The sequence below is a fragment of the Podarcis vaucheri genome (genome assembly GCF_965113315.1).
Source record: "Podarcis vaucheri genome assembly, chromosome: 2".
NCBI lineage: Eukaryota > Metazoa > Chordata > Lepidosauria > Squamata > Lacertidae > Podarcis > Podarcis vaucheri.
In genome coordinates, this window is record NC_138760.1 from 116572694 (window position 1) to 116587102 (window position 14409).

Consider the following 14409-nt stretch of genomic DNA (forward strand, 5'->3'; position numbering starts at 1 on the left):
TTAAAAACTTCCCTAAACAGGGCTGCTTTCAGAGGTCTTCTAAAAGTCAGATTGTTGTTTATTTCCTTGACATCTGATGAGAGGGTGTTCCACAAGGTGGGTGCGACTATCGAAAAGGCCCTCTGCCTGGTTCCCTGTAACCTCACTTCCCACAGTGAGGGAACCTCCAGAAGTCATTTGGAGCTGGACCTCAGTGTCTGAATAATGGGGGTGGAGATGCTCCTTCAGTTTGGTAGCCAAGATGGCAGGAGCAAGTTGCTCACATTTTCTTCCAATCCCTCTCCCTTGGAAACATCTTGAGGACAATTAAGCATTGTGGATCGAGGGCCCCGCTAAGTGAAATAAATACACATGGACACGTGGTATAAGGACTCGCTGCAGGACGATGAGGACTGAGGGGGAGGAGAAGGTAAGGAGGGGCAGGGGCTAAGGCCCCTGCCAGGGCGGAGTCCGGGCTCCCGCCCACAACCACTCCCCTCTCTTACAGGGAGGAGAGTCTTTGCTCTACAGCCACAACCAAATGCAGGGCAAACAGCAACAGTTGTGTTAAGTGCTGGAGAAGGGTGTAGAAAGGAGGGGATGACCCAGTGTGGCAGGAGCAGAAGAGTAGATTTGCTAACTCTCCAGCCAGGTTCCTTTTTGTCTCTCCATGCAATGCAGAAACATAGATAAAAATCATGTTCCTGACTCTCTGGGGAGTCTCCTCCACTAAGCTAGTGGTGGCGAAACTGGCCTTCCAGATATTGTTATACTCCCAATGGCCATCAGCCCCCAACAGTCAAGGATGATGGGAGTTGCAGGCCAGCAACATCTGTAGGGTCACAAATTTCCTACACTTCTGCTCAACTTTAATCCAAGTTCACTGTCCTTTCAGTTGTCCCAGGGGTAAGTGTGGCATAAACGTTTGCAAACATGTATTCTCCTGTGCATACGCAACAAAGAGGTGTTCTTATGTCCCCTGCAATTATTAATATCATGGTGATTGATTTGTGTTCCTGGGACCAACATCCCATAGGGTTTTATTTTTTAGAGGTCCCTTTTAAAATCAGTAATAATAGTAATAATAATAATGGAACTGAAAATCGCTGATCATTTTTTGCACCAAACATGGAAAGAGAGGAACATCAATACAAATATACTGAGCTAATAAGGATGAGGGTTGGGGTTCTGACCATCAGAGCTGGTCTACCAGTTAGATGTTTGATTTCCTCTTCTTTAGCACAGAGGCCAAGATCCTCCTCTTTGAAGTCAGGCACAGAATGGGGCTTGCAAGACAGTTGTATTTTCCCCCGGAAGATCTCTTTGCCAGTGCACTTTCTGGATATACCATAAAGCCAAGTGAAGGAAGGTGCCCCTTGTTTGTTTGTGCCTAAAATGATCCTGCTGCTAATATCGCTTCACTGGTTTTTTGGGGTAGTAAAGTCTGAAAATGTAGACCTCTCATCCCTACGAACACCTCCAAATAATTATCAGAGTCCAGGAGATTACTTCATTGCTGGAGTTATACCTGTGAGGACAGCTCTGTATCCAACCCATGACTTCAAGTCTGACCCTGTCCATGACTTCATCCCGTAAGTGTTACTTGCTGTTAGCTTTAAATTGTTTCCAGTCAATTCCAATCTTTTCTGCTACAGTTTGTATTCAGAATCAGCAGCAGATTCTTAAGCAAATTGGTTTTGAAAAGTGATATGAAAGGTGAATGGAGAAGTGGAGGATTCATATGGAGAGATGAAGGAAATACGCTCCAATGCTCACAATGTTGTTGTTGTTTAGTCATTTAGTCGTGTCCGACTCTTCGTGACCCCATGGACCAGAGCGTGCCAGACACTCCTGTCTTCCACTGCCTCCCACAGTTTGGTCAAACTCATCTTAGTAGCTTCGAGAACACTGTCCAACCATCCCATCCTCTGTCATTCCCTTCTCCTTGTGCCCTCAATCTTTCGCAACATCAGGGTCTTTTCTAGGGAGTCTTCACTTCTCATGAGGTGGCCAAAGTATTGGAGCCTCAGCTTCAGGATCTGTCCTTCCAGTGAGCACTCAGGGCTGATTTCCTTAAGAATGGAGAGGTTTGATCTTCTTGCAGTCTATGGGACTCTCAAGTGTCTCCTCACAATATCCGGACACAAACCTGGGTTTTCCAAACTTATTCTTGGCAAAATACTGTCCTCGCTTTGGTGAGATATGAGAGATGCTGTTTCACACAATTGTTGGTGTGAGTAACTCAATATGTTCTTTTCCATAAGTTATATAAAAAATCCAATTATGAGTGGGGAGCAGATCCACCTTATTTGTACTGTAATATGCAATTTTACATCATAAGGAACTCGGTCTCTGAGTGTTAATTCTTATGTAGTTGAAATGTCACCATTCTCACAAAAAGGGAGGTAGCATCAGACTTGGGGGAACTCCAAAGTTTGCAAAAAATAAAATTTATGAAACAAAACATCAGCCAGATGCAACATGTAGATGGTAGATGCTCAATTTCCTTTTCATTCCAGGATACTGGAAAGGAATTATGAACACATCCTGGCCATCTTGTTTGCCATTAATGAGATTAATGAGAATCCCAAGCTCTTACCTAACATCACCCTTGGCTACAGGATCTATGAAAATTGTTTCAGTGCCAGGACAGCCTCTGAAGCCACCATAGACCTGTTCTCTACCAGACATTGGGTGGTCCCTAATTTCAGGTGTGGAAGGCAAGGCAAGCTCCTGGCTGTTATTCAAGGAGGGGACTTTGAAACCTTTTTCCAGATGGCAACCATGCTAAACATTTACGAGGTCCCTCAGGTAGGGAGAACAACGTGGACTGGGCAGAACAAATCCCAGACCAAATGCCTTAACTCTTGTGATTGAAAGTGGGGTTTATTTATCTATTTGCACTGCGTGCCTTTGAACTGCTAGGTTGGCAGGAGCAGGGACCGAGCAACGGGAGCTCACCCCATCGTGGGGATTCAAACCGCCGACCTTCTGATCGGCAAGCCCAAGGCTCTGTGGTTTATTTCTTTGCAAAGTGGGTTGCATTTCTAACTAAAATCTGGAGCTTGTATTTCAGATGGCTGGAAAGATATTGTGTTATCTGACAATGCTTTGGACTTGTTTTAAACCATTTTTAATCTTGAATTTTAAATCATTTAAATATTCCCTGGAATATTATCTTGAAGAACAGGAAATAAATAAAATAAGAACATGAATATAGCCAGTCAGAAGCAAGCAAGCACCACTGAGTTCTTGGTTTGGGTCATATGCGCAGAAAAATTGTGTCAGGATGATAAAATGTCCAAATCCAATAAAAGTTTAGAAAATTACTGATTTCTATCACCATTGTAAAATGAAGGCCAATTGCGGAAAATAAAAACAATATTTAAGTGGAAAATGTGGAGTTTGGGACTGACAGGGTTAAAACTCCGTGGTGTCCTGTATCTGGGAGGAGCTTGATGCAGGGAAGTGCCATCACAGTCTGTGTGTGTTCAGAGAAGTGCTTTCACTTCTGACTGAGACTGAGAGACACACACAGCCAAGGCAGCAGAAGCTGCGAGTGTGCTTTTGGAGAGCACGGGGAGAAAGATGCCGGAAAGATGCCGGAATGTTCTGATGGATTTATTGCTGTGTAAATAAACTTCTAGAGATAAGAACCGAACTGCCTTTGGACTTGATTTATCCCTCATTTCACACGGATGCAGGACCGCTGCGACTCTGCTATTCCTGCCAGGTCAGCTTCCGAACAGAGCTGCACAGGGGAAGCCTGACTGGACACAGGATTAATTTCCCAAGAGAAAATGCAGCAAACTTTGGTTGGTTTGGAAAAGTTCATACAGTTGTACTCTAAACTGTCTGTAGAGGCAGTTCTGTAAGGGAACCAAATGTATATTGATAGGAAAGAAACATCAACAATCCTATACCCACTTTCCTGGGAATAAGTCCGATTGAACTCAGTGGGACTTTACATCTGAGTAGACAGACATGTGTGAGGTTGTGCTGTTAAGTAGAAGGCATTGTTGACTAGCAATGTTATTTCCAACACTAAACATTCTTTCCTTTCCTTACTAGCTGATTTACGGTTTTGTTAATAATATTCTGAGTGATGAAATTCATTTTCCCTCTTCCTACTGGATGAACCCCAAGGAAGCTCCACAGTTCAAGGGGATAGTGAAATTGCTGCTACATTTCAGGTGGACGTGGATCGGTCTCATTGCTCCAGACAATGATGGTGGAGATCAGTTTGTGAAAACCATGAAGGCTGAGGTTTCTGGGAGTCCTATTTGTGTAGCCTTCACATATGCAATCCCACGGATATTTTCTGTTGAAATGAATGTTCCAAAAGACATACTTTTAAGTTGCGTAGCACATCTGACTCAGAGGAAAGCCAACGTGATCATTTATTACGGCGATTCCGAATCAATGTTTCTGATGCCACATGGGCTGAAGGAAGTTGAAAGACAAAGCAATGCCACTGTAGGGAAAGTGTGGATTTCCACAGCACTTTGGGGCTTCACCTTAACCACATCTTTCTCATACTGGGACATGACTTTCTTCCATGGCGCTTTGTCATTTGTCTTTCAAACGGACAAAAGGATAAAATCCCAGAAACTTTTCTTGACTGAAGATTGGGTTTTCCTTGATTGTGTTTGGCCAGACATATTTGAGTGCTCTCATACCCACCACAGATGGTCAAGGAAAACTTGGGAAAGGTGCATGCAAAGGGGAAAGCTCCCCAAAGGTGGGATGGTTATGTCTCCTGAGAGCTACAATATTTATAATGCTGTCTATGTCGTGGCACATGCCTTACATGCTCTGATCACACCTGTATCTCACCACATGATGACTGCAAAAGAAGGTATACCGGGCCTTCTGAGTGTAGAGCCATGGCAGGTAAGAGTGGGAGAGATTCATTGAAATCACAACTGAAATAGGAAGAACATGTCTGTTGTCGTCACACACCATTTTCTTTCACTTGGGCCATTTGTGTGTGCGGTACACACTCCTATACCACTTTAACAGTCATGGCTTCCCTCAATGAATCATGGGAACTGTAGTTTTTTAGGGGTGCTGAGGTTTGTTAGAAGACCCCTATTCGCCTCACAAGGCTACAATTTGCAGAATTCCCTTGGCAGAGGGATAGATTGTTAAAACAGTCTGGGAATTGTAGCTCTGTGAGAGAAATAGAGGTCTCCCAACAACTCTCCTTCACAAACCACAGTTCATGGGATTCTTTGGGAGAAGACACGGCTGTTTAAAGTGTTGAAAGGCAGGCAAAAACTCCTGCTTATGTACATATAATAACTTAGTTCCATCTACCTCACAAGGTTGTTGTGGAGAAAGAAAGAAAAAGCAGGGAAGGCAATGGGCACATCCCTGAGCTCCTGGACAGATAAGCAATATACATCTCTAGAATGTAGTATTCACAGGTTGTGTAGAGAAAAATAAACATGAGTGTTTTTTTGGGGGGGAGGCTAGTTTAATTTCATTGTACACAGGTTGTACAATGACAATAAAGGTATTATTATTGTGTAGAGATAAATAAACATGTACAAACACATGAAAGCAGCTTTCCCCTTGCTTTAAGCATCTCAGCCCATCGTCTCCTCATTTTTTACAGTAAAATAACAAAAAACAAACATTTTCTACCCTATATATATAAAAACAAGCTGAAAATACCCTAATTCAGTGCTTTTTTCCTTGGGGGTACTCAAAGGTATGCAGTACCGGCACCTTTTTGGCTAGAAGAAAAGCACTGCCCTAACTGCGTGCAGTTAACTGCAGTTAGTCGCTGAGCCACCAATGCTCAGCCTAACCTACTCCATAGGGCTGCTGTGAAGGTAAAAGCAGGAAGGGGAAAACAGCGTGCCAAATCTGACTCTCTGCGACCCCATGGTGCTGTTGTGCGCTCATCGCCTGTGTCCAACAGCATGGTGTTGCTGTTGCTGAATGCCAAGTTGCTCATAATAATAATAATAATAATTTATTTATACCCCACCCATCTGGCTGGGTTTCCCCAGCCACTCTGGGCAGCTTCCAACAAAATATTAAAATACAATAGTCTGTTAAACATTAAAAGCTTCCCTAAACAGGGCTGCCTTCAGATGTCTTCTAAAAGTCTGGTAGTTGTTTATCTCTTTGACATCTGAAGGGTGGGCGTTCCACAGGGCAGGCGCCACTACTGAGAAGGTCCTCTGTCTGGTTCCCTGTAACCTTGCTTCTCGCCAGAAGGCCCACGGCACTGGACATCAGTGTCTAGGCTGAACGATGAGGGTGGAGACGCTCCTTCAGGTATACTGGGCAGAGGCCGTTTAGGTCTTTAAAGGTCAGCACTTTGAATTGTCCTCAGAAACGTACTCATTTGTGCTCATTCCTTATTCAGTTATGGGTGAGGGCACCAAGCTGGGGTGCATTACTGAGACTTGGGTTGGTGCAACTACATGACTACCTGGGTGGAGAAGAAAGCTTGCCATGGTTCACAGGAGTTTGTTCTCCCTCACCAGGAAACCTCTCTTTGCCTTGGAGCGGAAGTAGAGGGCCTGCATCTATTGCTGGGTCTGAGAGACAGGTCAGGGCCACTGTTGGTGTACCACCCACTCATCTGCCCAAAAGCTTCTCTGACACGGTTTTCTTTTTCTTTGCTTTTCCTTTTCCCTCCAAGTTTTTATTTATACTCTTTAGGTTTATGCATTTCATTAGTTTTACAATCACTTTAACATTTCAAAGTTTGACTTCCTTCGCCCTCTTCCTGTAGTTCCTCAAATTTATTTTTTAACAACTTCTGCATATCCAAATTCATTTAATTTGCTCATTTAATTATATACTCTTAAGAAACTGCAGGTTATTACAATAATCCTGCTGATGTTTTTATCTGTTTGCAATTTATCTGTAAATATTCAATAAACCATTTCCATTCTTTTATAAAAAGTTATCTTAATTTCTTATTCTTCCAGTAAGTTTCACTATTTCTGCATATTCCGTAAGTTTTTGTATCCATTCTTCCTTTGCTGGGACTTCTGCTTCTTTCCAGTCTGGGGCAAGTAACATTCTTGCTGCTGTAGTAGCATACATAAATAAATTTCTATACAATTTAGGTAGCACTGTCCCTATAATTCCCAAAAGAAAAGCTTCTGGTTTTTTTTTACCAAAGTTATTTTGAACATCCTTTTCAATTCATTGTATATCATTTCCCAGTAAGCTTTAACCTTACTACAAGACCACCACATATGATAAAAAGAACCTTCTTTCTCTCTACATTTCCAACACTTGTTTGATTTAGATTTATACATTTTTACCAGTTTACTCGGTGTTAGATACCAATGACATATCATTTTCATATAATTTTCTCTTCAACCATAACATGCTGTAATTTTTATCCATATTCCACAATCATTCCCATGCTTCCATATCTATATTATGACCGATATCCATTGCCCAGTACATCATTGAGGATTTTGCTTGCTCATCCTTTGTCTCCCATTCCAATAATATTTTATACATTTTAGACAGCACTTTTACATTACATTCCAACAGGTCTCTCTCCAGTTGCGATATTTGATCTCTGACACGGTTTTCAGCATGGTTCTGAAGGAATCCTGGCTGATAATTCTGGGTGACTTCAACATTCAAGTGGAGGCTACAGCCATATCACATCAATTCTAGGGCAGGGGATGGGGGAATAGAACAGTTGGAGACAGTTGGAAATGAAAAGAGGAATGGGATCTTAATTGTTTTACCCATTTCGCAAATGTTGGCCTTCTCTCCCTGCCTCTCATTTCAGCTTCACCGTTTCCTGAGAACTGTACGCTTTAACAGCACTACCATGGATGAAATATATTTTGATGAAGATGAGCTGGTAGCCAGCTATGATATTGTGAATGTGGTTGTGTTTCCTAACAATACCGTTTCACGGGTGAAAGTTGGCAAGCTGGAGACCCAAGCTTCCTCAGGTGTACAGTTGATTATTCACGAGGAGGCCATAGTGTGGCCCAACTGGTTTAATCAGGTGGGGAATATATCCTTTGTAAACCAAAACAAAACAAAAAGCACCCCCAAACTGATATAATTGTAGTTAAGGAAGTGAGCAGTGATCCTGGAGATATCCAGTTCAAATGAACAATGAACAAATTAGCTCATCTCAGCTGTCAGGAATGAGCCAGTTCCTAGTGGAACTTTACAACCGGCTGCAGAACAGAGAGGTTTAGATTTGACCCAGGAGGAACAGTGGCTTGTGCCGAATCCCCTGGACATTGGAATGCCGGTTGCCAAGGGAACAACTGAGAGTGGGCTGGAACACAGCCAAAGCTCTCAGGAAACTCAAACAGGTGTGAACAGACACAGAGACAGTATTGCGGAACCGGAAGCAGTTGGAGCTGATCCAATGTCTGAAGAGTCAGTGAATGGGAGGGCTGCTAGACAGGAAGCAAAACAAGTAAGGTGCAAAAGTTCAATATCTTCTGTAGGAACTGGAAGGAGTCTTCAGAAGGGTCATCTTGAGTGATAATGTTGGCAGCTTTGTTAGAACCATCTGGAGCTATCTGTTTGCTTTTGCAATAAATCCTCCTTTTTAATTACCTACGCTTACTGTGTTATCAAGCCCGGAACCTGGACTCCTGACATCAGCCTTAACCTCTCATTTGTTATTTGGACATAATAATCTTGGAATAAGATGCTATGCTGATCATTTTTAACAAGTACTTTGCAGCACCTTAAAAACTCAGAATGAATTGTGTCACATGCTCTTATGTTATAATATATTTTGTTTGGGTTTCTATCACGATAGAAGGGTTTAGTAGCCACAGATAAAGCAGAAACTCCTCAAACCCTATTTGTTTTCTTGGTGCCCTTCAGACAAGGCCTCGTTCTGCCTGTACAGAAAGCTGCCAACCCGGATCCAGCAAAGTGGTGCCCGAAGGACAACCAATTTGCTGCTATAATTGTGACCCTTGTGTGGAAGGAACCATTTCTACCAAGGCAGGTAAATGATTTTGTAGGAACAGCAGACCCTGGGAGACTGAGGAGGAGGTTCAAAATGAAAGTAGTCAAGCTAGGCCAGAAAAGAATTCTGGCACAATCAGGACGATTTGCAAAATGGAGATCCAGAACACCAAGGTGCTGATTTTTCACAACCCCTTTACATTTTTAATCTTCAGTTCTTGAGAATCAGTTCCAAGGCAATAATTTGCCTAATGCAATGTAGCCCCAAAGAGACTGAAGTTATAGCTTGTTCCCCTGCTAGGTACTCTCAGAAAGTCTCTGCTGCACCACATTCACCCATTCAAGCCACTAAACAGCATGTGGTCTGTGAAGGCTATTGACCATAATAGGGTTGTCCATCCCTACAACTCCTTTAACACTCAGGCCCTGGGTTGCTCTGGATGGGCCATATCAGTGGCTGTCTCAACCCAATTTATCTCAAGCCCCCCATTGCCATGTCCTGAATCAGGACTTCAGTTGAATCCAGTGCATAGTTTTAGAACAGTTTTCAGATTTTATGGCTGCGGTCTTTCAATGGCACAAAAATACATCTTGGCCATTTTGCCACAGCCACAGTTCTTTTTCTGTCCAATCATGCTTCGTTCTGAGTTGTTACAATGGTATTAAAATGCTGACTTCTAGTACTATTCCATTTTTCATTATTTCAGTAAAACACATCAGTGCGCTGGGCATTCCAGACCATTGTCTGAAGAATTCTTTTTAGTCCCCCCAGTTGTTCCTGCTCCGACTTAGACATCGCTGCACCACATTTCTTGACCAGTGCTTTGGAAGTTCATTTTAAAAAGGAACTGGTTTCAGTTCAAGTTAATCTCCCCCCCCCAAAAAAAAAAAACGAGCTGGTTCACTTCACGTTCAGTCAAGAGAACTTGTTTAGCTCACAAGAAGCAGGTCTTCCATGACTCACAGCCAAGATTGCCTCTGGCCTCTTCAGCAGCCTCAACTTTTGTAGCTGGAGTCAGTTAGGGCCCTATCCTCTCAGGGAAAAGGTCTGAAAGGTGGGGAGCAGGTCCTCCAGGACTTACAACCAAGATGGCTTACCCTGTTTAATTTGTACCAGCCAGGAAACTGTTAAACGGATTTCCATTTCACTTCTTTCTTTTAATGAAAGCTAAGTGTAATGAAAGCTAAGAGTATGGGGATAGTGGGGGGTTGAACACGAGGATGAACTATAAATTGTTCAAAGTTCTAGCCTGGAATGAATTTAATGTGTCATTAATTCACCCACAACTATGGCAACTGTATTATTCGGATATTTTTGAACTAGTTCAGCTGAACCAATTCATTCAAAGCACTAATTGTGGCCTTATGTAGCTCAATATCAACTCATTACCTGATGAATAACTATTTCTCCTGGTGTTCAGCTATGCTCCTCATTCTATAGATCTGAGAGGCTCCAGTAGCCTACCGCCATTCTAGATTTGTTTGAGATGTTGCGCAGGATGTGAAGTAAAAGGCAGAATGTTGAGTAAAACTACACAAAAGCAAATCAAGCGGCCTCATTTATGTAGGGAGATTCTTGTTAATAATGAAAACTATTGACATTTGATGTACTTAAATTATTAATTCCTTTCAGATGAAGACCATTGTCATCAGTGTTCAGAAGATCAATACTCAAACGATGACAAACATCAATGTATCCTCAAGACTACAGTCTTCCTCTCCTATGAAGAACCTCTGGGGTTTACCTTGGTTTTCTTTGCCCTAATTTTGTGCCTAACCACAGGTTCTGTTTTGGGAATCTTTATTAAAAACCAAGACACTCCACTAGTTAAAGCCAACAACCAAACTCTCACTTACATCCTCCTTGTTTCTCTCCTGCTTTCCTTTTTGTCCTCCTTTCTATTCATCGGCCAGCCTCAAAAGGTCACCTGCCTTCTCCGTCAAACTGCCTTCAGCATCATCTTCTCAGTTGCCGTCTCATCTGTGCTGGCAAAAACTATAACTGTGGTTTTGGCATTCATGGCCACGAAGCCAGGGAACAGCATCCGGAAGTGGGTGGGAAAAATTTTGGCAAACTCCATTGTCCTCTTCTGTTGCAGCATTCAGTTTGGCATCTGCATTGCTTGGATCGGAATCTTTCCTCCATTCCCAGAACTGGACATGGATTCGCAGGTCAGACAGATAATATTGCAATGCAATGAAGGGTCCATCGCTATGTTTTATTGTGCTCTTGGCTACATGGGCCTTCTGGCTGCCATCTCTTTTACGGTTGCTTTCCTAGCCAGGAAACTCCCTGGGGGGTTCAACGAAGCCAAGTTTATCACCTTCAGCATGCTGGTGTTTTGCAGTGTTTGGGTCTCCTTTGTGCCAACTTACCTTAGCACCAAGGGGAAATACATGGTGGCTGTGCAGATCTTCTCCATCTTGGTTTCCAGTGCTGGGTTACTGGGCTGTATCTTCCTTCCCAAATGCCACATCATTGTTCTTCGGCCTTATCTGAATACTAAGGAGCACCTAATGTTGAAAAGGAAAAATTAGGGTTGTCTAAAATGTAGGCCCCAGTCCCATTTCAGAGGTGCACATGAGGAGCCAATGAATTCAGATATTTGGGGTGTGGGGGTGTTTTAAACACATAAAAAAACCTTAGTATGACACAGCCATTTTTCCTGAGAGCAATTTCCCCTGAGAATGGTCTACTGTTCTTTCTAGGGGTATTCTGGGTATAATGTCAAACATGCAGCAGGGATACTTTCATTTACTTTCATTATTTCAATGGAAAACATATGTTTCTCATTAAAATGTGACTTTATTACAATACAATGTTAATAAAACAGAAACATTGAGCAAGACCAAGCCATATTAGTCTCTAGTTGACCTCTGAAACCTTTTCCAGGCACATCATGGGAAACATCTCCTGAAGACTGAAGGCTGTGGCTTAGCTGTTAAGCACAGATAACTACCCAAATAGATTTGTCAAAAAGAACATATATTTGTATGAATGACTTGAGTCTTGGTTGATAGATTTGGGTACTGGGATTGCCCAACATGTCAAAAGAGTGTTTGGGCGACTCAGAAAAGACAATTCAGCTTACATTGCCAACCTTTGCAACTGACAGCCTTGTAAATATTCCTGAATCATATTTTTCTGCACATGTCATGATTTACCTGTACAACCCATTTCAGTGACATTTCTGTGACAATTATATGGGTGGCCCTTTGGACACCGACCAAGCGTTCAAAATCTTTGACACACATGTGATTGGGGTTCTTCTTTTTTGAGGTGAGAAATCTCTTTTGCAGCAGATCAACAAATGATCAAGGCTTTCAGATATGCTTGGTTGCAAAACTCTGGTTTTCTTCTCCTTCTTCTCTGACTGACTAGAAAGCCTCTTAAGGGACTGTGAGCCCATTTGAAATCAAGGGAGATTGTATTTTATTTTTGCTCACAATATTGTATGTTGCTTCGAGTTGCTGTGGCAAAAAAGTGACCAATAAATTTAATAAATTGTTGTTGTTGTTAGTAGCTTTTCTCACAGAGTGACCCATTAAAAGCAAAATAAAAAGCTAAAAACACAACTGTAGAGACAATGGCAGGACTTACAGAGCTTGCCTTACTCAAAGAGGCCACAATGCAACCCTTCAAATTAAGGGCCAAAAGTCTGAGCAAAGAGAAACGTCACTGTATGATGTCTAGGATGGTGCCAGACCATCCACAAAGACAGCATTTCACAAGCAGGGGGCCACCACTGGTTTTGGGGTTGCCACCCTCCAAACATCCTATGGAGGGGCACATGCTGGGCCCTGATTGTGTTTGCAGGGTCTGGAGTGGTTCATGCAAGCAAAGGTGGTACTTGAGGTAGTGGGGTCCTGAGCTACATATGGCTTTAATAGGTCAAAACTGGCATTTGAATTAAACCTGGAAACTAATTGATAGCTAGTGCAGTGTTCAGACTGCCTTACCCAAGTCAACAACTTGGTGTCAGGAATGAGCTAGCTCCAAGTGGAACTTTACAGCCAGCTGCAGAATACGGGCAGGAACAGAGAGGTTTAGATTTGACACAAGCTGAGCATAGGCCAGAGCTGCCAGCATCGACTCCCTCTGACCTTGGATGGCTGGTTGCCAAGGGAACAACTGAGAGCGGGATGGAACACAGCCAAAGCTTTCAGGAAGCTCAAACAGGTACATACAGAAACAGAGACAGTCTTGCAGAACAGGAAGAGCTTGGAGCTGATCCAATAAGTCCGAAGAGTTGGTGAATGGGAGGGCTGTTGGACAGGAAGCAAAACAAAAGACGTAAGGAGCGAAAGTTCAATATCTTCTATAGGAACCGGAAGGAGTCTTCAGAAGGGTCATGTTGAGTGATATTGTTGGCGGCTTTGTTAGAGCCGTCCAGAGCTATCTGTCTGTTTTTGCAATAAATCCTCCTTTTCAATTACCTACACTTACTTTGTTATCAAGCCGGGACCTGGACTCCTGACATCTGGCAATTGAATTTTGCATCAGCATCCATTTCTGAACCATCTTCAAAGGCAGCCTCACATATAGCAAATTTTTGCACCAGCATCCATTTCTGAACCATCTTCAAAGGCAGCCTCACATACAGCAAATTGCAGTAGTGATGTATGGAAGTGAGAGCTGGACCATAAGGAGGCTGATCGCCGAAGAATTGATGCTTTTGAATTATGGTGCTGGAGGAGACTCTTGAGAGTCCCATAGACTTCAAGAAGATCAAACCTCTCCATTTTGAAGGAAATTAGCACTGAGTTCTCACTGGAAGCACAGATCATGAAGCTGAGGCTCCAATACTTTGGCCACCTCATGAGAAGAGAAGACTCCCTTGAAAAGATACTGATGTTGGGAAAGATGGAGGGCACAAGGAGAAGGGAATGACAGAGGACGAGATGGTTGGACAGTGTTCTCGAAGCTACCAGCATGAGTTTGACCAAACTGCGGGAGGCAGTGGAAGACAGGAGTGCCTGGCATGCTCTGGTCCATGGGGTCATGGAGAGTCGGGCACGACTAAACGACTAAACAAAAACAAAGTGTATCCCATTTCTTCCCCCCACTTACTCTTTGAAATCACCCCACTTCCTTTTATGTCATACTTTAGGCACCGCTTGAGAGCATTGTGTGTCTCTTTTGCAGTTGCATTCCAAATACAGTGGACGCTCGGGATGCAAACATAATCCATGCAGGATGCACATTCGCAACACGCAGCATCTGCAACCCGCAGCAGCATGTCTGTGCACACGTGGGTTGAAATTTGGCACTTCTGTGCATGTGCAAAGTGTGATTTAGTGGTTCTGTGCATGCGCGACCGCCGAAACACAAAAGTAACCCGTTCCGGTACTTCCAGGTTCCAGCAGTCCGCAACCAGAAAAAACACAACCTGAAGCGTCTGTAACCCGAGGTATGACTGTATTTTATTGAGGAAAAAGCAGACAGTTTAATGTATTTCCTGCAGATGGCAGTGTCGATCTTAACACAGTGTG

At 43.0% G+C, this 14409-nt stretch overlaps 1 protein-coding gene and 1 long non-coding RNA gene across 2 annotated transcripts in view; one reads left to right on the forward strand and one right to left on the reverse strand.

Annotated features, from left to right (window-relative positions):
* Positions 1–385: 385 nt before the first annotated feature.
* LOC309526180 (vomeronasal type-2 receptor 26-like) lies at positions 386–11572 on the forward strand (the record flags this gene model as incomplete). The annotated part of the gene is made up of 6 exons (XM_082212095.1): positions 386–409; positions 1474–1571; positions 2499–2790; positions 7760–7984; positions 8830–8956; positions 10550–11572. The coding sequence occupies 6 exons, from the start codon at positions 386–388 to the stop codon at positions 11452–11454; spliced, it is 1671 nt and encodes a 556-aa protein (XP_082068221.1). The 3' UTR covers positions 11455–11572.
* Positions 11573–13811: 2239 nt separating this feature from the next.
* The window catches only part of LOC309525466, a 164154-nt gene continuing 163556 nt past the window's right edge, over positions 13812–14409 (reverse strand). Inside the window, exon 3 of the long non-coding RNA XR_014216315.1 lies at positions 13812–13944. This is a non-coding gene — a long non-coding RNA (uncharacterized lncRNA). The remainder of the gene's footprint in view (positions 13945–14409) is intronic.